Source organism: Dicentrarchus labrax, unplaced genomic scaffold, assembly GCF_905237075.1.
Source record: "Dicentrarchus labrax unplaced genomic scaffold, dlabrax2021, whole genome shotgun sequence".
Lineage (NCBI taxonomy): Eukaryota > Metazoa > Chordata > Actinopteri > Moronidae > Dicentrarchus > Dicentrarchus labrax.
The window spans coordinates 23,330,695-23,354,429 of NW_026136718.1; the positions used below are offsets into that span (position 1 = coordinate 23,330,695).

Here is a 23,735-nt window from a genome sequence, read left to right on the forward strand (position 1 = left end):
CATATAATTCAAAAATCAGGCACACACACAGCAGAAGCTGCCTCTCCCTTTGAATTGCCCTGCAGAAAAAAGACACTGCCTTGCTTCATTTTGATAAAAGCAACCAATAACTTATTAAATAATTATATAAAAGTAAAGGATTTGCAGTTGATTATGCAGTAAAGTCACAACCATTAGCATCTTCTAAAGTAGCAGCCATGGGCTGCCACTATCTCTATGTTATTTCTATAATCAGACAAAAAATAATGCACAAAATAGTAGGGACTGTAATATAATATAATAACAATAATATAATGTTATATAATAATACATGTTTTGGTAACTGCCCGGATCACCAAGGTTGCTTCTGTTTGGGGACGAAACTGTAGTGCCACAGTTGAGTAAATGTATTAGTACTAATTCCTACCTTGAAAATGTGCAAGGTGAGCAAAAAAGCAAATGATGAAATTAGTTGCATGTGAAAAGATCATGGGAAGACTGAACTGGAAAAATTATATAGGTATGGAACAATGGGACAGCTTTATATGTCCAGAGAAAGCAACCTAACTTGACAAGAAGCTGATGGTTTGGTACAGTATGTAATTGTTACTGTGTACTAATATCCACCAAATTATTGAAACCAAGCAACTGCCTTTCTTATATCAATATATGTTTGGTAACCTGCCTGTTCTTTGTTTTTAGTCTTGCCTTTTCTTTTTGTTGCTGGATATTCTTGTTATAAAATGTACTTGTTTTCCAAGTTAAATTTATGTAAAATAACTTTGGTATTGGTAAGTGAATAAAATTGTACAGTAATTTTTCACTTGTGACTTTAAATAATGCAACTTGATAAAGAAATCGAATGTTAAATCATTAAAAATGTCAAACTAAAAATTGGGTTCTGAGTCATTTTGTATTTGCAGTCATCACAACACACCGATTTCCGGCACCAGCTCTGAAGAAAAGCTTCTCTGTTGCCAGTAAACTCCTATAAAACAGTCTTGATTGTTCCTATCCTTGATGTTTCAGTCTGTGCAAAATGTCACCAAACTGCAGTGAATCACAGATTCTAAACTGGAGGATTATTTTCTCGGCAGTACAGAATTGATGCATAATTCATGTCTCTCTTTGCAGCAGCTTGAACGACAGGAAGGTCATCAGCGCTTTTAGTAGTGCAGACAGCCTCGTTTACTGGAAACATTGTGTTTTTTTGAGTGTTTTTTCTGTATGCATTTGTCTGGCTGTGTGTAGTACATGTGCACCCACATGAAAATCCCAACATTCAGCCCTACTTTTGATCTCAGCTGAGGCGGGCGGACAAGGTCCTCAGAGGTTCACCTGCTGGCTGATTAAATAAATGTGTTGTGGATACAAAAGGCAAGGCAACCTCATACTGGCTGAGAAAGCTAAAACTCACCCTCTCTGTTCATCTGAAGCCTCGTATCAACACATAAGCTGACCTGTGCAGCTTGAAAAGAAAGCTAGAACAGATATTATCTCAACAAGTCTGGGCACAGTATCTATATCTAGAGCAGTGATAATGACAGTCACAGCAGTATGATTCAGGAGAAGGGCAGCTGCATCCTCATTGCCCTTCAATCCTATTATTACAGACTGGCCTGAAATAGAAAGTAAGTCTGGGAACGGTTTGCAGTAAGAGCCCACAAGCTACCACCACATGTAATTGTTTCCTTGTCAATCAAAAGTATTCACAAATAAACCCATGAGAACACGTCAATCAACAAATGTCTCAATAAACTCATGGTGCATACCAAACGTCTGATCAACAATGAAACTCTCCCATCCCCTACGGCTCCAACTGGCAGCGCTGTTATTCTGTTATTTGTTTTTCTGTGAATACTTTTATTCCTCTCTCCTTTCCCATTCCTTTTGAAGTGAAGAATCATAATTATTTGTTGTTTTCCTTTCTTTTTGTTCACATGTAAATGCTAAGGAGATAATTGCCGGGGGACTGTTCTGAAAGCACAAACAAAGCCAGTAGTGAATGAGAGTGTCCTGAGGGCCCGGGACTCCTGCGGAGCTCCACAGAGAGGACACTTACCTTTTAATGCCGTCCCTCTCTTCGTTATGGTCAGCTAATTGGTAGTTGGAGTGTAGAATAACTGCAAATTAACTGATTAGTTCTTTAGTCCTCAAAATGTCAAGAATGACAAGTCCCTGTGCAACACCATGTGGAGTGTTAAGGCTTGTCTGTAAGGATTAAAGGGCCACTCCTATTTAATGTGCTGACTTTATATAAGACTTTATATACAGGGTGGTGGTGGAGTAGCAACATGGAGTATCCAGCAAGATACTTTCTAATGAAACACACAAAGTTGCACTGTGGGAATCCAAAGTTTCATGAATCTTGGCTCAATAGCTTTACCAATTTTAATCTTTAAACTGTCTTGTAAGTTTTCTATCTTTATGCAGATCGAACACTAAATTGCTGAAGTATCCCTTTAATTTAATCAATCCATTGTTTTCTTATGTTCTTATGGACGAATCGGTTAATAAACTATTTGTTGTCTTGCAGTGCATTACTACGGTGGCCGTCAAGGGCAAACGCGCCGCAAATGGCAAAACGCTGCAAACACGGGAATGATGCAAAACCAAAAACACACAAGCACATAAAAACAAATGCAACAGAAAAATGCTGCAATCACAGAAACAAAGCAGAAGTAAAAACGTACAAACCCAAAACAAATGCAAAAGAAAAAATGCTGCAAATTTGCTCGACAAAACGGAAGTGCGCCAGGCCACTAGAGGGACCCGACCTGAGGGATGGACCAGTCCTGTGGGACCAGACCCGAAAGACATGAAGAAGAAGAAGAAGAAGAAGAAGAAGATAAAAAAGATTACGGCCAAGTGTTTAAAAAAAACATAAAGGAAAACGTACCTTTTTACTCTCCTCTCCAAAACTACTGTCATCTTCTTTTTCTTCTTCTTCTTCTTCTTCTTCTTCTTCATGTCTTTAGGGTCTGGTCCCACAGGACTGGTCCATCCCTCAGGTCGGGTCCCCCTAGTGGCCTGGCGCACTCCCATTTTGTCGAGCAAATTTGCAGCATTTTTTCTTTTGCATTTGTTTTGGGTTTGTACGTTTTTGCTTCTGCTTCGTGTCTGTGATTGCAGCATTTTTCTGTTGCATTTGTTTTTATGTGTTTATGTGTTTTTGGATTTGCATCATTCCCGTGTTTGCAGCGCTTTGCCGTTTGCAGCGCTTTGCCGTTTGCGGCGCGTTTGCCCTTGTCGGCCATCGTACATTACTGCTGGCAATTGACAGATAAATAATTGCTTACAAATGATTAATCATTTAAGCTTTTATCAAGCAAAAAGGCTGCTGTAACATCTGGGTAGGATCTGCTGTTTCCTGTGTTTTGCGTCATTGTGAATTTAATATACTTTAATTTTGTTGGCAATTTGTACACCACAATTTTCAATTTTTTTTTCAAACCACACCTGAGTGGTATTTCCTAACATTTTATAGGCTAGTTTATTTATACACTGATGAACTGCATAGACTAAATTTATTCAATTAATAAAAAAAGATGGTGAATCTTACATCACAACATAGTTTCATGTAAAGCCTACAAAATCTCTTTAAACGCCATCCCTACTGTGAACTACAACTCCCTCACACCACTGTGACACACACTCGCTGCTGATTAGTTGCAGCTCAGCTCAGCTTTCTCATTAAGGTCTGTACGTGGCTTTGCAGCCCTGTCAATCAAACAGGAGTAAATCTGAACCAATCAGGTCCGGAGTTAACCTCATGTGGGCGGGGCTACAACGCTTCCTCACACATCACGCTTGTTTCCTGGTCGTTGCTAACAACCTGCTGCCTGCAACTTGGTCCGTCCGCTACCCACTCATGCATACACGGTTTCCAGCGGTTGTGTTTTCGGGATGTATGCGAGGATGAAGCCGTGTCGACGCTGAGTGCAGTCGGACCCTCCGCTCCGTGCCGGCGGGCCGCATGGTGCTCCGTGTCTCTCTGCCTGCTTTCTGACGCTTGGGGTTGCAGTCTGGCCTCCAGCCGCGGCTGCGAATTACCTTCATTTCTCAGCGTCGCCTTGCTCTGAAATCATGTTTATTTTATAAAGATGGCGGTGAGGGGGACACTGTGAACTAAATGACTGTCAGAAACATCGCCTCCATTTGTAATATGGTGAGTATCTTGCTGCTTGTGTGTGTGTGTGTGTGTGTGTGTGTGTGTGTGTGTGTGTGTGTGTGTGTTGCTATCGATTTGCCTGCAGCCACTGTGTTTGGACCTGGTGTGTAATGATGTACATGGGTGAGTTGCCTCCTCCCCCTCTGCACGCAGACACACTGTGCGGGGGGGGTGGTCACTACTCAGAGAGAGAATATGCACTTCATCCGGTCTCGGTGCTCACACAGGCCTGCATCTCCAAACCTTCATATTATTAGTAGCGTTGACATTGTGTGTTGCAGCCTGGAGAGATGACACAATGTGCAATTTGTATAGCTGTCACGGGTGATTGACAGGTGAATGGAGCCGCGCGCTGCCTTTGACAGCTTGTTGTGATTGCATAATGTGGTGCTGCTGCTGCAGACAGCTGTTTGCATCCTGGCAGCAGGGAGACACTGGCCTTCCCTAGACTGGATACCAATGTCTGAAGCCTGCAGTGTCTGTCTCCTCCGACTGCTGCTGGCCTGCATTAATGACACCCAGTGCACCGCAACTTACTGATGAAGATAGATATCCTAAGCAAGAGTTACAGCACTGCTTAAGTCAAATAAAGCCTGAATGGACAGTAGTTGTGTATATATGTATGTATTAGGTGGTAGGGTTTCTTAATACAACTGTAACTGAAAGACTGCAGCTTGTATCCCCTGTTACAGCCAGTGTCTTGTTATACAGTTGGTGAGCTTCTTGCTGTAGTGATACGGTTGAAATATAATATTAATATTCATATTTTTCCAATTAGGGCTGCAACATACAATTATTTTCAGTTATTCTGTTGATTATTTCTTAATTAATCAACTCATTTGTATTGTTTATAAAAAAAAGTCTGCCCAAACATATTCCATTTACTATCATATTTAACATCGGAAACCATCAGATGTTGAGGTTTGAGAAGCTCGAACCAGCACAGATTTGGTATTTTTGCTTTGAAATTGTTCATTACAGTTTCACAGATCTTGAACTGATATCTTTTGATAGATATGAGTTTTGCCCGATGTAATTAGTTCACTATTATAGAAGACTGGAAATATAAACATAAATATAAATATTCATATTTAAGCTGGAACCTGTTAGTTTTGGGTGTGTCTTGCATAAAAAAAGATATAGATTATCAGAATAGATACAGATTAACTTCCTGCTGATTGGCTAATTGATTATTCATTACAACTCTAGCTCTGTTTTCATCACACTATAGCAGAAATAGGCAAAATTACATTAGAAAAATAATCAAACTGATGTTTATGGCAATCCAATGTTTTGCATTGCTTGAGACAAAACTCTTCCTGTGTCAAACAAATATTTAGTCAGTCCATTTTGTTAGCCTTCAGTTGAACATGAACTTGTTGCCAGAAGCAAGTAAAGAGATATTTTACACTTTAATACACTGCTAGAGCTAAAAGGCAATTCAACATAAAGTTTGTGCTTGCAGACAAATTAAGAGTTTAAACTGAGTTTAAATGTTACTTTGATCCAATTGTACTAGATAAATACACTAATTTAATCAGTAAGAGTAAAAGCACATAGATAACAAATAAACGTCGTAAAAAAGGCTGAAAAGGTTTCCAACTCCAGACTATAGTATTAATAATAATAATAATAATAATAATAATAATAAATAGTACTAAATTAGGATTTTTTTTCAGCCAGTGATAACCAATATTTACCTGCTTCTCATGGCCGTTACCAATAAGATAACAGATATATTCACATTTTTATATTTTGAAAATAAGCTGCAGTTTATCCACAGCTGATGGTAAGAAAGGCTGAGATGTGAGAAAAGATTATTTAATTTTCAATAGCTGTTCTAACCAAATCTAACTGACATGACTATTGTAAACACAACAACAACAAACAGGTCTGACTCTTCTAATGTTCATTTATTTTTCCTAGTAAAGATCATCAAAAACTTCACAAACATACTTTGGCTTTCATAGAACATAAAGCCAATCAATCGTTTTGCATAAGAATTCAAAATAAATTATTATTCATATCAATTGATAATAATAATAATAATAATAATGATAATAACAATAACACAAAGCAAGTGATGACAGTGTGCGGTTGTCATGACTCCTCATCATCTTCTGCCATGCGGACACACCTGTCACAGTTCAGGTTCTCCTAACATGAATAGTTTTCTTAGAGACAATCAAGGACTCACTGGAGTCATATGGGACTTCCTTTTAAATAAATGATGCCACTGTCTGCTGTTTATAAGGCACTCAAATGTCAAAATGTGGCATCAGGTGTCAGTAGGGGTTGCATGGATAGTCCATCTTTCTCACACATATGTTTTTTGAGAAGATTTTAATGGACTTTCAGGTCCACTGGTGGTACATTTCTGCTGAGTTATCCCAATAGTTTTGTGGGATATAGTCCAGTGTTTGCATAAGGAAACAATCAGTTTGTGTGTACAGTACATGGAGTTGTGCTTGCATACTTGTCGCTGCATCTCAGACTGGAAGCGGTAAATTGGACAAAGAGGTATTCACTGCCTGCTTTGACAGAGAGAAATGACAGTCATTGAAAGTCAAAGCCTTCTCCAAACTAAACCGTCTTCTGTGTTCGCTCAACAAAGCTGCGGTTCATTTGGAAAAGCTTTGAGCTCTGACAAGTGAAAAGGCTCTGACAAGAGATAAGTGGTCCGTCTCAGCAATCAGACGCAAAATACTCCTGACTTTTGACATGGGTCTGCCTCTTTAGACCATTTTTCGACTTTGACAGGATGTTTTTTGGGGGGGGTTTCTAGCAAGAAAAGCCATCAAGACGAGCTACAATATCTGAAACTGATATATTAAAGTTCCGCAGAAAGGATAATTTGATCAATTATGCTGTATGAAAGAGGGGCCTCTAATTTTGGTTTATCTCTTAGCTATGACTTTAAACCCTCAGCAGCCTGTTGCTGCCCCTTGACGTTACAAAATTTCCATAATAATTTGGCTATTTACTAGACTAAACAAATTAGGCTGTTATTTTAACCTTGTAGCTATCCAATATACCTGTGAGTAAACTGTGTTATAGGAGGTTATGGTGATGATGACAACAAGTATTGTGTTTTGTCTCTGTGCTTTCAGGGCACCAATGCCTCTGCTCTGGAGAAAGACATTGGCCCGGAGCAATTCCCAATCAATGAACACTACTTTGGATTGGTCAATGTGAGTATCACTAAATCCTCTCATACATTAACAAAGGTCATTGCCAAAAAACACTGGTGTCATTTTTCAAAATAAACCACCATGGGACTACGGTGAGTCACGGACAATGTGACCGTGTTGTTTGTGTGAGTCTGTTGGCCAATATAGGGATGTTCTGTTTCCTTGATATGGCATTCACATAAACCTGCAGTGTCTGCCAAATTGATATAGACATCTGAGCACAACTGTATGTTTCCACCAGCTGATTTAACAGAAAATCTGGACTGAAACCCCTTTTTGTCCTCATATTTGTTTGTGTGTCCTTGTCCATTCCTTCCTCAGTTTGGAAACACATGTTACTGTAACTCAGTGCTCCAGGCTCTCTACTTCTGCCGGCCTTTCCGGGAGAACGTGCTGGCTTACAAAGCCCAGCAGAAGAAGAAGGAGAACCTGCTCACATGCCTGGCTGACCTCTTCCACTCCATTGCCACACAGAAGAAGAAAGTGGGCGTCATCCCGCCCAAGAAGTTCATCTCCCGCCTACGGAAGGAGAACGGTGAGAGTCCGTACCTGAGACAGGAAAGGCCTCAGTTTAGTATAACAGGAACCTACCAGAGCTCAGGACTGGCTTTTAATTGTATGAGTTTGTGCCAAATGAAGGGTAAAACATATAGATCAAATATTTTATATTTCAGAACAACTGAAAAGTTTGCAAACCATGTATGGAAGCCTGCCATAAATGGCCTTTAGATGAATTCATGTAAAAGATAGACCTGGTGCAGCACAGACATTATGAAAATGTTAACAGTAGCTTGTTAATATGATGTATAACATAATAATAAAAACAATGTACAAGTTACAAAGGGCTGTACAGTAAAACCAGAGTTTTCGCAGCCACTGTATTTTCTCCTACATGCTTGGAAGGTGAGCGGTATTCAAGGTTGCAATTTGCATCTTCACAGCTAGATGCCACTAAATCCTTTAATGTAAATGGAACAGAGCCATCGTTAATTGTTAGTTACACTGTGCTTTTCTTGCTATTAACTTAAATTAAGTCCTATGATAAGGGTCTTTGCCGAACCCTTGTGTGCACCTCTCCACGTACATGTTCACAGACAGTCAGAGATTAGAGACTTGCGGTTTTGCGTTGTGTGTCTGTAGCAGTGTTGGCTTTAATGTAGTCTGAATATTTGAGGTGAAGGGCAGGTGCATGTTGGTGGTAAGGTCATTCAGAGAAGTTGAGCTGACAGAGAGGCTGACTGTTCTCTGCTGTCCATATTGAGGAAGCTCTTTATGTGAATGAACAATGCAATCTCTGTTGGGACCCAGCTTTGGTCAGCTGCCTCCTCTCTAGGCTGTTTTTTCCCCCTTCTGGTCTCTCTCTTTCTGTCCCCCCCCGATTCCCCCACGTCTCAGCTTTCACTTTCCACATACAGATCTGTCACAACAGTAGTGTGTATGGATTTTTAATATTATCTGTGTAGGCTGTTGATTTTATTCACGTGATCCACAGTCAACCTTGTCAAGACTGAAATTCACAGTAGAAGTTTCTCCTAGCGGGAAAAGCGCAGGTGTAATAATCACAGTAATGACGGCTGTTCAGTGGCAGTGAGTCATTACTGTGATTGATGACACCTGTGCTTTACATGTCCAAGTGTCCACAGTAACAGAGGTCGATCCACACTGACACCTATTGGGCGCTAAAATAATATAGCAAAACCATTAATGATTATATACTGTATAGATAGCAGCCAGTTAGCTTAGCTTAGCACAAAGACTGGAAACAGGGGGGAAAGCTAGCCTAGCTCTGTCTGAAGGTAACAAAATCCCTAGCTGGGAGTAGTTGCTAGGCAACCAGCGGAGACTCCAGGAAGTTACCGGGCAAAGGTATAATACGCTAGTGTCAGTGAGCTTTAGAGGTGCTGGTACGTTGATTTTGTTACCTTCAGACAGAGCCAGACTTGCTGTTTTCTTGTTTCTAGTTTTGTGCTAAGCTATGTTTAAGGCCTGCTGGCTTGTAGCCTTATATATAATGGACAAACATGAGAGCGGTGTCAATCTTTTCATCTAACTCTCCGCCAGAAAGCAAAATTTCCCAAAATGACGAACTTTGTCTTTAAAAGACGGCTGTGATCTATTTATTTATTTTTTTTTTATCACAAAGCTATTCAGCTAATTACCTTACTAGTTTTAATGTTGGCCTGGTTTAGACTTATCATGTACAAAAGTATAAATATTGGATTCAGTACGGGCAGATACTCATTATTAAATGGCTCTAATTAATTAAGACCAAAATCTTGACTGGGACATCCCCATCGATTCCCCTTTACGAGTTATCTCCTTTTTACTTTATGTCTGCATTTCCTTTCAGACCTGTTCGACAACTACATGCAACAGGACGCCCACGAATTTCTCAACTACCTGCTAAACACAGTGGCCGACATCCTACAAGAGGAGAAGAAGCAAGAAAAGCAGAACGGACGCCTCAAGAACAATGGCACCGCCGTCACAACGGAGACCGAGACGGAGAACAAGACAGAGCCCACATGGGTTCACGATATCTTCCAAGGCACACTGACCAATGAGACACGCTGCCTCAACTGTGAAACGGTGTGTGGCTCTGCTCCCATTAGAGGGATAGTACATTTTATGTCCCTGTGTCACCCTGAATTAGAGATCCCTCCTGAATACGTCTGAAAAAGGGATTAGCCTTTTGCAGAGATGCTGAGAGATGCAAAAAAATTTAAAAAAAAGAATCAGTGAGCGCACCCGGTGGGCTCCGGCCACCCACTTTACGTCAGGGCTGCCGGAGGCTTTGTCCGCAACACATTTTGAGGGCGAGGAGTGGGACGGGTTGCCCTGAACAACCCCTGCAAAACACCAAGGCGCTGCACTATGCGGACACAAAAGCTACTCAGTATAATAAGCATTTCAAAGACTGACTGTGTGTGTGTGTGTGTGTGTGTGTGTGTGTGTGTGTGTGTGTGTGTGTGTGTGTGTGTGTGTGTGTGTGTGTGTGTGTGTGTGTGTGTGTGTGTGTGTGTGTGTGTGAGGTGTGTGTGTGTAGGTGTGTAGGTGTGTAGGTGTGTAGGTGTGTAGGTGTGTAGGTGTGGGCGGATGGGTGGGTATTTTGTCACAGCTAGCGGGCTTCTCACTGACTCAGTCACAATAAATGACACTTTAGTTACCTCAGTGTCTCTCTTTGTCTTTCACAGGTGAGCAGCAAAGATGAAGATTTTCTTGATCTTTCTGTGGATGTGGAGCAGAACACATCAATAACACACTGTCTCAGGTAATATCGATTTATTGTACATTCACACAGCCACAGCTAAAAGGCTCACAGTAGGCCATATTTGGTGTGAGAGAGATTGAATAACCAAGCCTCCTGTGGCATGCTCTCCCCTCCAGGGACTTCAGCAACACAGAGACTTTGTGCAGTGAATACAAATACTACTGTGAGACATGCTGCAGCAAGCAGGAAGCACAGAAGCGGTCAGTAGGGCTCTGAGCTTAATACCACTGTGATGTGTCACTGCACACACACACACACACACACACACACACACTTCTCTGAGCATGTATGCTTTCTCTGCAGGATGCGTGTGAAGAAGCTTCCCATGATCTTGGCATTACACCTGAAGAGGTTTAAGTACATGGAGCAGCTGCACCGCTACACCAAGCTCTCATATCGAGTGGTTTTCCCCCTAGAGCTCCGTTTGTTCAACACGTCTGGGGATGCTGTTAACCTGGATCGCATGTACGATTTAGTGGCTGTGGTGGTTCACTGTGGCAGGTACAGTATACCAATTACCAGACCTCAATATGAGCTCCAGTGGGGTCAGAATGTCAGGTTTTGAGATACTAAAACACGACAACGCCTGTTCCCTCAAGCTTCAGCAGACTCACTGACAACATCTGTTGAACGTGCTAAGCAGATTTGGGCATAAAAAATGGTTGTTGGTTCTTTGTCTAAAAAACAGGTGATTCTAGCTTTATCCCATCAGTCGATTCTGTATGATGTGAAAAGAGTGGTTTGGCATTTGAGGAGAGTTAGATGAGAAGATTGATACCACTCTCATGTCTGTACAGGAAGCCCCCCCCAACTAAAAAACTGTGTCACCTATTGTTAGATGTTTGACCTTCACTGTGCAGAATGATGTCATCTCCTGAAAGGAGGAAAGTTTCTCTCTTCTCACCTTAAAGGTCCAGTGTGTAACAGTTAGGAGGGTCTATGGGCAGAAATAGAATATAAAATGGATAACTACGTGTACAATCAGCTGGAAATAAGAGTCATTATGTTTTTGTTGGCTTCCAATGAGCTTTTATATCTACAGAAGGTGATCTACAGGTCACTTTCCACATAGCTCAGAGCAGACAAACCAAACACACTCCTACACACGGGTCCTTTAAATCGAGTTAAAGACGCATGCATATGAGATGATTTTGTAAATATTTGCATATTCAAAGGTTCTGAATATTCTCACCGTGAAATAATGATAAATGAGATACAAACTTAACACATTTACTCCGTTTTAAAATCCTAATATAACGAATGAATATTTGTGCTTTGCATTTATGTTGTATCGATGACTTCAGCAGCTACTGCAGGAAGCTGAGACAGATGTAGTACAATGTTTTGAGTTTGGAACATCTGTATAATAAAGACACTGTTTGTCCCTGTTTCCTCAGTGGCCCAAACAGAGGTCATTACATCACCATAGTGAAGAGTCATGGCTTCTGGCTGCTGTTTGATGATGACATTGTGGAGGTGCGTCACTTTCAGTCTCACCATGTTACGCTGTGCTCAGTGTTCATTGACTCATCTGTTTGTACATTTACTACCGGTTGGTTGTCTCATCAGTATCGTACTTGTGTTGTGCAGAAAATCGACGCCCAGGCCATCGAGGAGTTTTACGGACTTACCTCAGACATCTCGAAGAACTCTGAGTCGGGATACATCCTCTTCTACCAGTCCAGGGAGTGACTGGAGCTGGATCAGTGACACAGGAGAAGACTGAACAGGATTTTCTCTTGTTTTGTTTTTTTACCTTCAGCCGAACAGACCCAGACTCCTGCCATCTCCATCCCATCCTGCTCCCATTCCCCAAGTCAGTCGTCTCTGACATGTGCCAATCCTCTGTCCCAACACCAACCTCTGGGTATACCTGTGCTTCATCTCTGTCTCTCTCTGTCTCTCTCTGTCTCTCTCTGTCTCTCTCTCTCTCTCTCTCTCTCTCTCTCTCTCTCTCTCTCTCTCTCTCTCTCTCTCTCTCTCTCTCTCTCTCTCTCTGTAATTTGCTTCTTGCCTTTTAGTCACCTGCATCTGGACTGCACTTTAAAACAAAAGCAAAAATGCTCAACTGCACGACGGAAACAAAAAGGAGTCTACGTTCACATCGAGCCCCATACACTCGGTGAAAGGGTGTAGACTGGTGGGAGAAGCTTGCAGAGGAGATTCTCTACCAGGAACGAAGGGTCTGGTGCACATACAGACAGAAATTGTACTATATCATTTCTATGTATATAAGGTCTACTTCCATGATGTGTCACCCCCTCATAACTCCTTTCATTAGGGCTATTTTCCCCCATCACTGTCCAGTCCTTTGATATGTCCATGTCCCTGGTGGATGCATGAGAAGTGAATGAAGTTGGAGACAAACACTGTATAATACGCTTAGAGAGATTTCATGCATTTGGAGTGGGGTTTGAAGCAATATCTGAGTAGAGAGTAGAGAGAACTCACAAGCTGGAAACTACCTAAACCTAAACTGTAGAGGTTTTGTCCCATGGAGAATCACTCTTTGAGCTGCTGTCTGTCTTTCTCTGCTGTGCAACTCCTGTTAGTCTGACCAGACATAATCAATACTTTAACACTCAATCTAAACTGAGCCAGATGCTCTAACACTACACATGAAAGGAAATCCTGCCGTTTTCTCCGTCAGATAGCTCACCATTGAAATCAGCCGAATCTTTATAATTTTTTTATTCTGATAGAGAACCCCTATTTATTGAATTTAATATATTTATTACTGTTACTTGTAATGCATACTGGTAGAAAATGGTGTGTGTGTGTGTGTGTGTGTGTGTGTGTGTGTGTGTGTGTGTGTGTGTGTGTGTGTGTGTGTGTGTGTGTGTGTGTGTGTGTGTGTGTGTGTGTGTGTGTGTGTGTGTGTGTGTGTGTGTGTGTGTGTGTGTGTGTGTGTGTGTGTGTGTGTGTGTGTGTGTGTAATATAGCATAGCTCTTTTGTGAGCCTTGTATGTTAAAAACCTGTATGTCTAAGCTCTCAGTGTGAAGGACAAAGGTGTATATAATACACAACTCGATAGGACAATTTTGTAGTTTGCATGTTAAATAAAAGGGGGAGACAGATTAACACGATGCAAGTAACAACCCAGAACTGCCTGATATTTTGATTGACATGAAACAGTAACAATAGTGCAATAAGAGGTGAAGTTATCCAATGTGGAATTTCCCAGTGAGACTAATATGAAGTACATTTAAATGTTAGTAGTAGATGTGTTTATTAGCAGCTGATCTTTTCCCAGTGCTGTTTTTGTGATATCAAAGTAAATGCCCCCCTTCACCACGTGCAGTGCGCACTACTGGGACTGTAGCTATAACCTTCTTTCATCCATCTTTTTTGTAACCTTACACAGCAGGGTTTTTCTTTTTTTTTTCCCCCACAGCTTAGTAGTGTTGTCTTGGTTTGTCTCTGACTTTGATGGTGTAAATTGTGTGTGTCATATGTAGCACATTGAAATCCTGAATCACATAGAGGTAAACTTCACTGTTAACTCATACAACTTCCCTTGTACTGTAGATGGTTTTTCTCTTCAGCCCATTCCCCAGGGTCTGTGGCCGTAACCCTGTAGAATAGCACGACGTCAAACAACTTGTTTTCATGTGAATGACATTCCTGCACATCAGAGGAATTACCAATTACCATTTCAAACGCATCTCATTATATATAATAGGAAGGAATAGGATTAATTTGCTAGTGTAGTGTCTGTCTATTCAGGAGAGGCAGAACTTGAAGTGAAAATAGTGAAACTCCGGGTGACGAATGCACTTGTTTCTGCCGTCTCTTCCATTTAGTCTGTTACTGGGTGACGTCACAAAGAATACGTGCCAAACTGGAGTCGATACTGACCTTGCAACAGTCTTTAACAGAACATTATTTTCTTTGTAAAGATACAACTTGTACATATATATTATGTAGAAAGACACTTCTGGAAATAGGAAAATATTTTTTTAAAGTGAAGATCTTAAAATGTAAAGACACCCATGGCAAAGATTTTAGCATTACACTAACCATTAATGAAACCCTGTTAAGAAATACTGTTATTTTACAATCACTCAGTTACATAATCAATCACATTTGTGCGGAAGTCACCACCTGTCATTACTTTTACTGGGTTGAACTGAATCTGGATAGAAAACAGTAGCAGGAATAGCCTGAGACATTTTAGACCGGGTGAAAGGAACACGACTCTTAATGCGCAGATCTTCCATTAACACTTATGCACTCGCCCTCACTGAGATGCTCAGTTGTTGCACTTGGTCTTCTATATCTTACTGTGATAGTATTCTACCCAGGAGAGCTCACAGGGGAACTGATCGAGCTTGTGGGAGGGAAAGAGGAGATGATACAAGTCTCCATTTGGCTGTAAACTGAAAGTGCACTTTACTAGTGATGAGCTTCAATGCTTTAACATGAAGAACCACAGTTTAACACACTCTTTTTTTTTCCTTCTGTTCAATAAAATGACTCAACTAACTTGCTGGATGGAGTGTTTGTTTCTCTTCCCCTGCTGCTTCCTGTTAGTACCTGCAAAACTACAGACATTCCCATCTGCCTCAGCTGTACTTCATGTTAAGCGCTAATTAGCAAATATTGGTACTCTGACACACTATACTAAGATGGTGATGAGCAAAGTGAACATTATACCTGCTTAGCATTAGCATGTTAGCATCGTCATTGTGAGCATGTTAGTACAACATCACAGAGCTGCTAGCATGGCGGTAGACTCCACATCCAGATACAGTGTGTCTGGATTCCATACTGCACATTGATTCTGGGCACGTTTTTACTGTGTCTACATAAAAGTGACAGAAAAATCCCCAAAATAAAAATTATTTATTTATGAAGTTTAATTGGCAGTGATATTTCAGAATTGCTCTTTGCATGATAACCTTAAGTAGGCTACTGTACTTAAGTACACTTAACTCCTACACTTTTGAGGTACTTAAGTAGCCTATTTCCAATTGATGCTATTTTCCACTTCTACGCCACTACAGTTCAGAGACAAGTATTGTGCTGTAGCTTTAGTTACTAGTCACACACCATAACTTTACATACCAAACATAGGATCATCTTTTAAAATATGATATAATGTTATAGATTTAACTAACCAGATGCAATGATGAATAAAACAATACTAAAAATACTAAAAATTGTGTTGGCCACAGGTCAGAATGTAACTTACAGCATGAATCAGTTACATCTGGGGGATACCAGATCCACTTAAGAAGGTCAATATCAGGGCCAGTACCTCTCAGACGAATCGTGCATCCCCAGTATAAAGTAGTTAGAATGATCTTCACCCATTCAGCAATAAAAAGCTGCTTACATGATAATCACATTATATATTTATATATTTATATTTTACACTTTTACTGATAGTGGAGTATTTCCATAATGTGCTGTGTGCTACTTTTACTTAAGTAAAAGATCTCAATACTTCATGAGCCACTGCTGGCAGTTAAATTTCACAGACTTTTTTTTTTTTCTGTTTTTCATAATTTAATAGTATTTTTCCTTTGTTGTAACAACAGTTCAACCACCATGAACAATCTCTTTTTTTCCAGCTGCTCAGCTCCTCAGTATAATTGTACATTGTATTGTGGGAGAATATCGTATAGTGTTATATAATGTTTTCTCAGAAAGAAGAGAGAAAAAAAACACCAATCATCCAGACTACTCTGGTCCGTTCAAGTCATATCTTGGTCTGAAAGAAACTTCCTGTTTGTTTTGGTTTTCACTGAAAATTAGACAATATGTCCATCTTTTGAGCTATCAGCTTTGTGTCCTCTCAGTCACCCTGAAACCTCAGCTAATCCCCCAGGAGGAAAAATACAGCAGCTGCCAGCAGTCTGGCACAGTCTTTGTTGATACTTCCACCTTTTCCCTTCTCTTTCCCCTTGTTTTCAACTTAGGTTGCATCCACAGGAAACACAGAGGACAACATGAACATTCATGTGTGGAGTCATAAAGCTCACACCTCATGCAATTTGCAATTAAGTGACATATATTGAATTGAGTCTGTGTGCCTTGTTATTGGTATTTCGCGATACCCATTTTCTTCTTGTACATATTTCCTTGGGTGCAGTTCCCTGTGTTCCATAGTTGTTCATTCATGTTCCCGTCAGTCTCACATAATATCTATCTCACATTTTGTTGTTATTGTTGATAAGTTTCATTCCACATTATGATTAAACCACAAGTGTTTATTTTCTCAGTTTAGAACAACCTACAGTAATTTGTTTCCTCCAGTCGAGGCCAGATTAACCTACCGAGGTGGCCCTGATCTGTGGGCTCTTGCTGATTAGTCTGAAAGAAACAGGAGAATCAGAAGATGTTATATAACCATAACCAAGCTTGTCTCTACACATCAACACAGTCCTGAGAAGTAGACGCCTGTGTGTGTGGGTGAGCCATGAGCTCCTTTTCATAAACCAGACGGTCATAAATAATCAACTTATTGTCAGTCGCAGAATTTTTTGAGTCCAGAACATGTTGACAAGCGTTTAAAACCTCACCATCACACCTAAATTTAAGTGGGCTTGTTGCACCTTTTCAACAGAAATGTGAAGAGTAGAATGTATATTTCTAAATACATATCAAAACCTACAGAAACATTCAGTGTAGTTTTACATTAAGAACCCACCGGAACTCATTAGTCCTGCTTCAGATATCTTGCTGGAGGAAACACCATGCAAAGGAAACAGTTCGTCAGCTATTGTTTTTTTTTTAATGACGTATGTACGTCATCATCTCTACTTTGCAGAGCTTCAAAGGACACCCCGGAATTACAAATTATTTTAATTACGCATAATTATAATAATTATCTGCATCATTAGCTCACCCACATCAAGCTAAACACTACCGGTATGTTGATTGGGGAAAATAATACTGTATGTTAGATTAACTGATAAATTACACAAACTACTCATCTAGAATAAATAATGTAGACTGATAAGATTTTGTTTGTGGGTCAGTAATATGCACAGCCATGTCTCCAACATCCTCATTATACAACACAAGCACAGGATGTGCACAATGGTGGCTATAGTGGCTCGATGTGTGCAAATTGTGGAAGCAAAAGCACCCTTGATGTTGTCAATAGATGATGGCCACTTGCGCTTTAATTCTTTGCTATTGAGGGTATATTTTTGCCTCCCAGTTCTCAACTATGGGCTAGAGCCTGCACAGTTTATCATCAGTGGCAATCATGATTTAATATTAATAATGAAGACACCTATGGCCAGAGAGAGGTTGTGTTAATCATAGGGTGATTTCCCGTTGTTTAGTTCGATCTGAGGTCCAACAACGGCAGGGGTGACTAAGGATGTTTGTCTTTTCCTGTAATTTGTTTGAAGAATTAGAGATGAAGTCACTGTGAAAACACACAGGTGGTCCAGGACTTGATACCAACCTCTCATTCTGTTTCTATGGAAAGATCCCAGGCTCTTCTCAGAAACACTTCATCTCCAACAGAGAGCTGTACAGAAGGATAAATGCAAACCCAGGCACACACACACACACACACACACACACACACACACACACACACACACACACACACACACACACACACACACACACACACACACACTCATCCACACACAATTTGTAGCAAAACAATGACAAGGTCCTGGTTATCAGCAGCATTTCGAGAGACCTTCAGCTTCTTCCCAGAAACTACGGATATGATAGCGTATGTGTCAGTGATGTAAAGCAACAGGACTTTGTGAACAATAATGAGACAAAGTATAATTTTGTAAACGTGTCAGTTCTATTTTTGTACAAGGTCATTTCGGGAAGTAACTGGCAGACTTAGCATTGTGCTTTTCCAGAAGAAGAAGAAGAGTTCTGAAGAACTCCAACAGTTTTTTTAAAAATTGGCTTATTTAAATTGTAACGGACTAGGCGCCGCAGTGGTTTACTTAATTTTTAATGCACTTTTCTGTGATTTTACTTTTCTTTTAATACTGTGTCCAGCCTCTTTCTTAAGGAAGCCCTAAAGGGTCATACATTTTATTTCCTCCATTTTCCAGTGATAACGAGTTAATTTTTTAACATTTTTTAAAGTGGCATATTTTCATATATTTGAGGTCCTGTAAAAACATATTGCTCAATAATTCCTGGCTATGGATGGTATATTTGACTTCTACCCATATAAGACTACAAGTGTACTTAATATCAAGCATTTCTAAAGCACCAATGTGGAGAAATTCAACAATAAAAGTCCATATTTGTACCTACTTTTACTGTACCTTAAATATATGAAAATATGCCACTTGGAGATACAAATATGGAACTTTTGTTTTGGCAATTCTCCACATTGGTGCAGTAAAAATGCTTGATATTAAGTATGTTTTTATTCATCATGGGCGCATGAAAAATATTTATTTGTTTTGTACAACATATGTCTTTTTGATTTCCAGTTGTCTTTTTATGGTTATTTTTTCATTATTATCTTAATTCTTTGTCTTGTTCTTTGTTCTTTGTCTTAGTGGAGCTATATGGTTTTGAGGCTGTGTGGATGGACTGAAACTGGACTCTGCTGGTGAATCTCATAGCTTGTTCTAAAATAAAAAACTCCAGTTAAATAAACATTAAATACCCTCAGGTCAGAGAGTGCAGATTACAGTGTCCAGCCGCTGGACTTCAGTTCCAAGGAAATGAAGAGCGTATACAAGATACTCTATTTTCATCATGTTATACCAAATAAAACCATTTAACGCTATCTTGAGTCCTTAGTAAGGGCTATTTTGGTGACTGCCATATTGAAAGTAAAACCGCTGTTTCTCACTAATTATTGGACCAGTGCTCTAAAATTAGATGTTTGAATTCCTTTCCCCAGAAAGAGGAGGTCTCCGTAACTTCCAGTTAGTCCTTCTGGACAAGTAGACAATGACTAAAAAACCCTTTTATGTCCATAGTCTCTCAGAAATCTCATAAAAGGCAATATTTTAGTACTTACATTAAACACCTATTTGTGCCAATGCCAAGCAGAGTGACCAGCACTGCACCAGACTACGATCACCACAGAACTTCAAATATTTGATATTGAAATTAATGTCTTTATTAGTTTAAGTTGAGAACTGCATATATTTGACTTCACACAGTCCTAACAGAGACATTTAAACATGCTTAAGATGAGTGCCAGATGCCCTCCTTACCAATCTTATTTATCTTTCTTGTGCCATATTCTAGTTTCATAACTGACCTATCAATGACTATGTGTTGGTGTAAGGGTGTCAGCAGCAGTTTGAGACTGACTGGTAGGTAGATGGTAACGCTCACAGTAAGGACTGTTGGATAAGAAGGCATCAAAAAGTGTCAGGGACAAATACTTTTCTTTTTGTTGGACAGGTACTGGCCCTGATATTGACCTACTTAAGTGGATCTGGTATTCGACAGAAGTGACTGAACCTTCCAACTGAGATAGATAGATAGATAGATAGATAGATAGATAGATAGATAGATAGATAGATAGATAGATAGATAGATAGATAGATAGATAGATAGATAGATAGATAGATAGATAGATAGATAGATAGATAGATAGATAGATAGATAGATAGATAGAATCATACAAGCTGTAGTGGCCCTGAAGCTACATTCTTACATCTCTGAGACAACAGCTGACCATGATGCTATTTATTGTTGCATTTTTACTGATTAGATTGGTGTCTGTTTGAACTGACACATGTTGGTAGCCAGATTGTCACATTTTTTGACCTCCCGCTGCAAATGGTTGAGCACTTGTTAGCAATAAATGAGAAAAGATCAGGAGGCTCAGAGTATCAGTGGCAATGTATAATTCACATAATGAAGAATTTTCTAGTTGAGACACCTGAGGACACAACTAGTAGCATTTCACAGTAGGCGTTGTCATATTGTCTCTAAACCAATTTTATGCCGCAGGATTATGTTTGCTGCTCAGAAAAAAAATGGTGTTTTTCCTGATCGCAGAATATCCTCTTACTTCTAAAGTACTTCCCTTTTAAGATTTAGAGACATACACAAACACAATACAAGGGAATGAACTGACCTTTAATTGCCTCCTCTTCAAAGTAATACTTAACTATTTTTTTTATTGCACGCAGGAAGCGTGGTTTTCCTTCAAGCACTTCTAACCACATCATCTTCCTTAGAACATTTCCTATTACTTTTCCTGTGACACCAAAGCAGCACTGGCTCTGTCAGAGACCACTGATGACCTGAGTCATAACCAGTAACCATGGTCTTTTTTTGGTTAGAGGGAGCTCCCACAGCCCTTCTACAAGTCTCCCCATTTCCTCTATTTTTTACATCTCTGTCCTAGAAGAAAATATTTATTTTTCTGCCCCTTCTTGGGGATTGACTGTTAAGTAACACAGAGGGGCATATGGTAGGAAAGAAGTACTAAACGTACCCACACAGTCCTGTGTTGGTTCTGGGGCCCCCTGGCAGACAGGCATGCATGTATCAAGCTGGAAAATGTTTGTCCCACTAGTACAATTAGTAAGTTCATGTTAAGTGAGAAGACTTGCTCATTCATCAAGTTCTGCTCACTGTGAGCACTGGTGGAGAGTCCATTTATTCAAGTACTGTACGTAGGAACAATTTTAAGGCACTTGTACTTAGTTCATTTTGCGTGAGTAGTTTTTACTGTCCCCTGTACTCTACTTTCACATGTAAGAGGTAAATGTGCTTTTAGCCACACTACATTTATCTGACAGCTGGAATTACTGGTTACTTTACAGATTAAGATTTTACATACAAAACAGCATAAACCAAACAGTATATAAATTACTTGATCTCAGTCAAGGGAAACATTAAAATGCTTACATGATTTCATGTTGATGCATCCATAAATAAGATGAATCCAATAGTAGGTATTGTATAATAACACTCTGAAAAACTTTGAATGCAAGACATGTACTCATAACAGAGTATTTTTTATCTTTATCTTAATTCTCCTTTCATCACTCTCATTGTGTAAGAAACTGGGATGCACCATTAGGATGTACTTACCATAAGTAAATGATAGTGTTCAACTGCCATCTAGTGGTGGCATTACATTACAGTTGATACAAAATGCATGACTATATACATTTGAAGGTTGAAAAGTCACATCTAAACCAATTCCTTTCTCATATTTGATCAAACACAAACAAAATTATCGACCAATTAAAATGTCTTACTGTAGCGCTGTCACATTTTAAAAATCTATTCTTTGAAACCTCTTTTTTCATTTATATCTATCTATATTTATATCTGCTTCACCCTAATGACAGTATCACCTCCTCACAGCTGTTTGTGAGAGACAGAAATAGAGAAAAGACAGAGACAGACGTATCTGAAGACATGGTAGTGTGTTCATTTAGTGTAAGTGAAGTTGTAAAGACTCCAGAGGTCACAAGAAAGTTCCAATGTACTTAATAGTTGTACTTGTATTCTGTGAGGCTGTTGTTATTCCACCTCTCAACTCCACCAGATCTTTCTTTTTTCTTTCTCTCTCCCTCTAATGTTCCTTTCCTCCATCCCTGTTCAGGGTGGGGGTGTTCAGCACCGAGGCCAGTCGGACACGAGATTGGCGCCAGGTTTGATTGCGTGTTTCCGTGAGAGTATCAAATCTAAGCAAAGTGTAACAAGCCCCAGCGGAGCAGTAACCTTCGAAACTCACACCTGCATCCACGGCACTTTACCCTGCCAGTGCTACTCTGTACTGTAAATGGATGGCTGTTATTCACATTAATCACATCATCCAGATGTGTTTTTACACGAGGCATTCCAACATCCAGGCAGAGCTCCCTTTTGAGGACATGAAGCAGGTTAAGTTCACCACAGTGCACCTCCTGACAAAGCAAACCATGTAATCACAGCACAGATTGACAGCTCTACTTAGCAGCTGAGAGATTCTTCAATCTGAAATGTAAATAGATTCCTTTTTGCCAAGCAGAGCAAACTCTTCAAAACCCATTGACATCTAGTTGATCTCCCCCTTACTTGAGAAACAGAAAAGGTCATGACAGCCTTGGAGGCTTTAATGACGTGTGAAAAACAATGAAAACTATGAACAAAATCACCTCAGTCTGGGCTTTGCTTTTGTGTCCCTGCTCTTTCAAGATCATGAAAGGCAGGGCACATGATTACCAGGCCAGGTCTGGACTGCTCGTTAGAAAGCACCTATGCTGATTTCATGAGGAAAATATTACAGAGCTGGATGTTTTCTGCACTGCAACTGATCGTTGAGGCATTTGATCTACCTCCCAGTGTTTACTGATGTCAGGAAATTAGTTCATTAACACAGGCGCCAACCTTTGTAAGAACCTGGCTATTCTGAAGAGAGCACATCAAACCATTTGACTTACAAGCATTCTTAATCAACCGTTGCTTTTGATAGCCCAGATGTGCAACGTATGACAGAGCAGGAAGTGGAAAGTCTGGACAAATGTCTGCACTGGGAAAAAGAGAGTCCAAATACGAAGTCGTTTTTCTTTATTTGATATGATAGTTGTCATAGAGAAATGAAGTATTTATCTATGGTATCTCTGGCAGAGGATTTGGTCACTTGACATCTGATCTCACTGGAACGGGGAAGAAGATCAGAAGTCACGCCTGTTTGCTCCTCAGCACCCATTGGGCCGATGCCTGCAGCCAGCCCCCGCTGTGACCTCACATACTTGATAGTGCCAAGGAAATCGTCCCCTGGGTGTTACAGCACGGCTGAGAATGGTGAATGAAAGAGGGTGGGGTCGGGTTATCCATGTGGTGCACTTACAATTATTCACACAACATTTTGCACTGATGTATGAAGCCATAGTCATGAGTCTTTCCCTCTACCTCTGTTTTGTCCCTCCTGTCATAAATTCTGAGGTCCTCCTGTGCAAAACCTGCATCCTGCTCCATTCCAGATGTGTTTTTAATGGCCTCTCTGGGCCACAGACAACTCTGCCTCTCTTGGAGATACCGAGGCCTTGCTGACCTGCAGTGACTCCTCAGTTGAAGGGTGACTTGACAATCACAGCCTAGGATGACTGGTAACAAGTGTTCACGTCTAGCAGTTGTTTGCAAAGAAAGAGCTCTTTTGTCACCGAGTACATTTATAATACATACATCTGTGTGTGTTTGTTTTTTTTT

General features: G+C 40.1%; 1 protein-coding gene across 1 annotated transcript; it reads left to right on the forward strand.

Annotated features, from left to right (window-relative positions):
• The first annotated feature begins 3,762 nt into the window (after positions 1–3,762).
• On the forward strand, positions 3,763–15,098 carry usp46 (ubiquitin specific peptidase 46). The gene is made up of 9 exons (XM_051376300.1): positions 3,763–4,147; positions 7,261–7,341; positions 7,663–7,876; positions 9,692–9,930; positions 10,536–10,612; positions 10,729–10,812; positions 10,916–11,113; positions 12,010–12,088; positions 12,203–15,098. Exons 1-9 carry the CDS (start codon positions 4,112–4,114, stop codon positions 12,302–12,304), a joined length of 1,110 nt encoding a protein of 369 aa, XP_051232260.1. The 5' UTR covers positions 3,763–4,111; the 3' UTR covers positions 12,305–15,098.
• Positions 15,099–23,735: the final 8,637 nt, after the last annotated feature.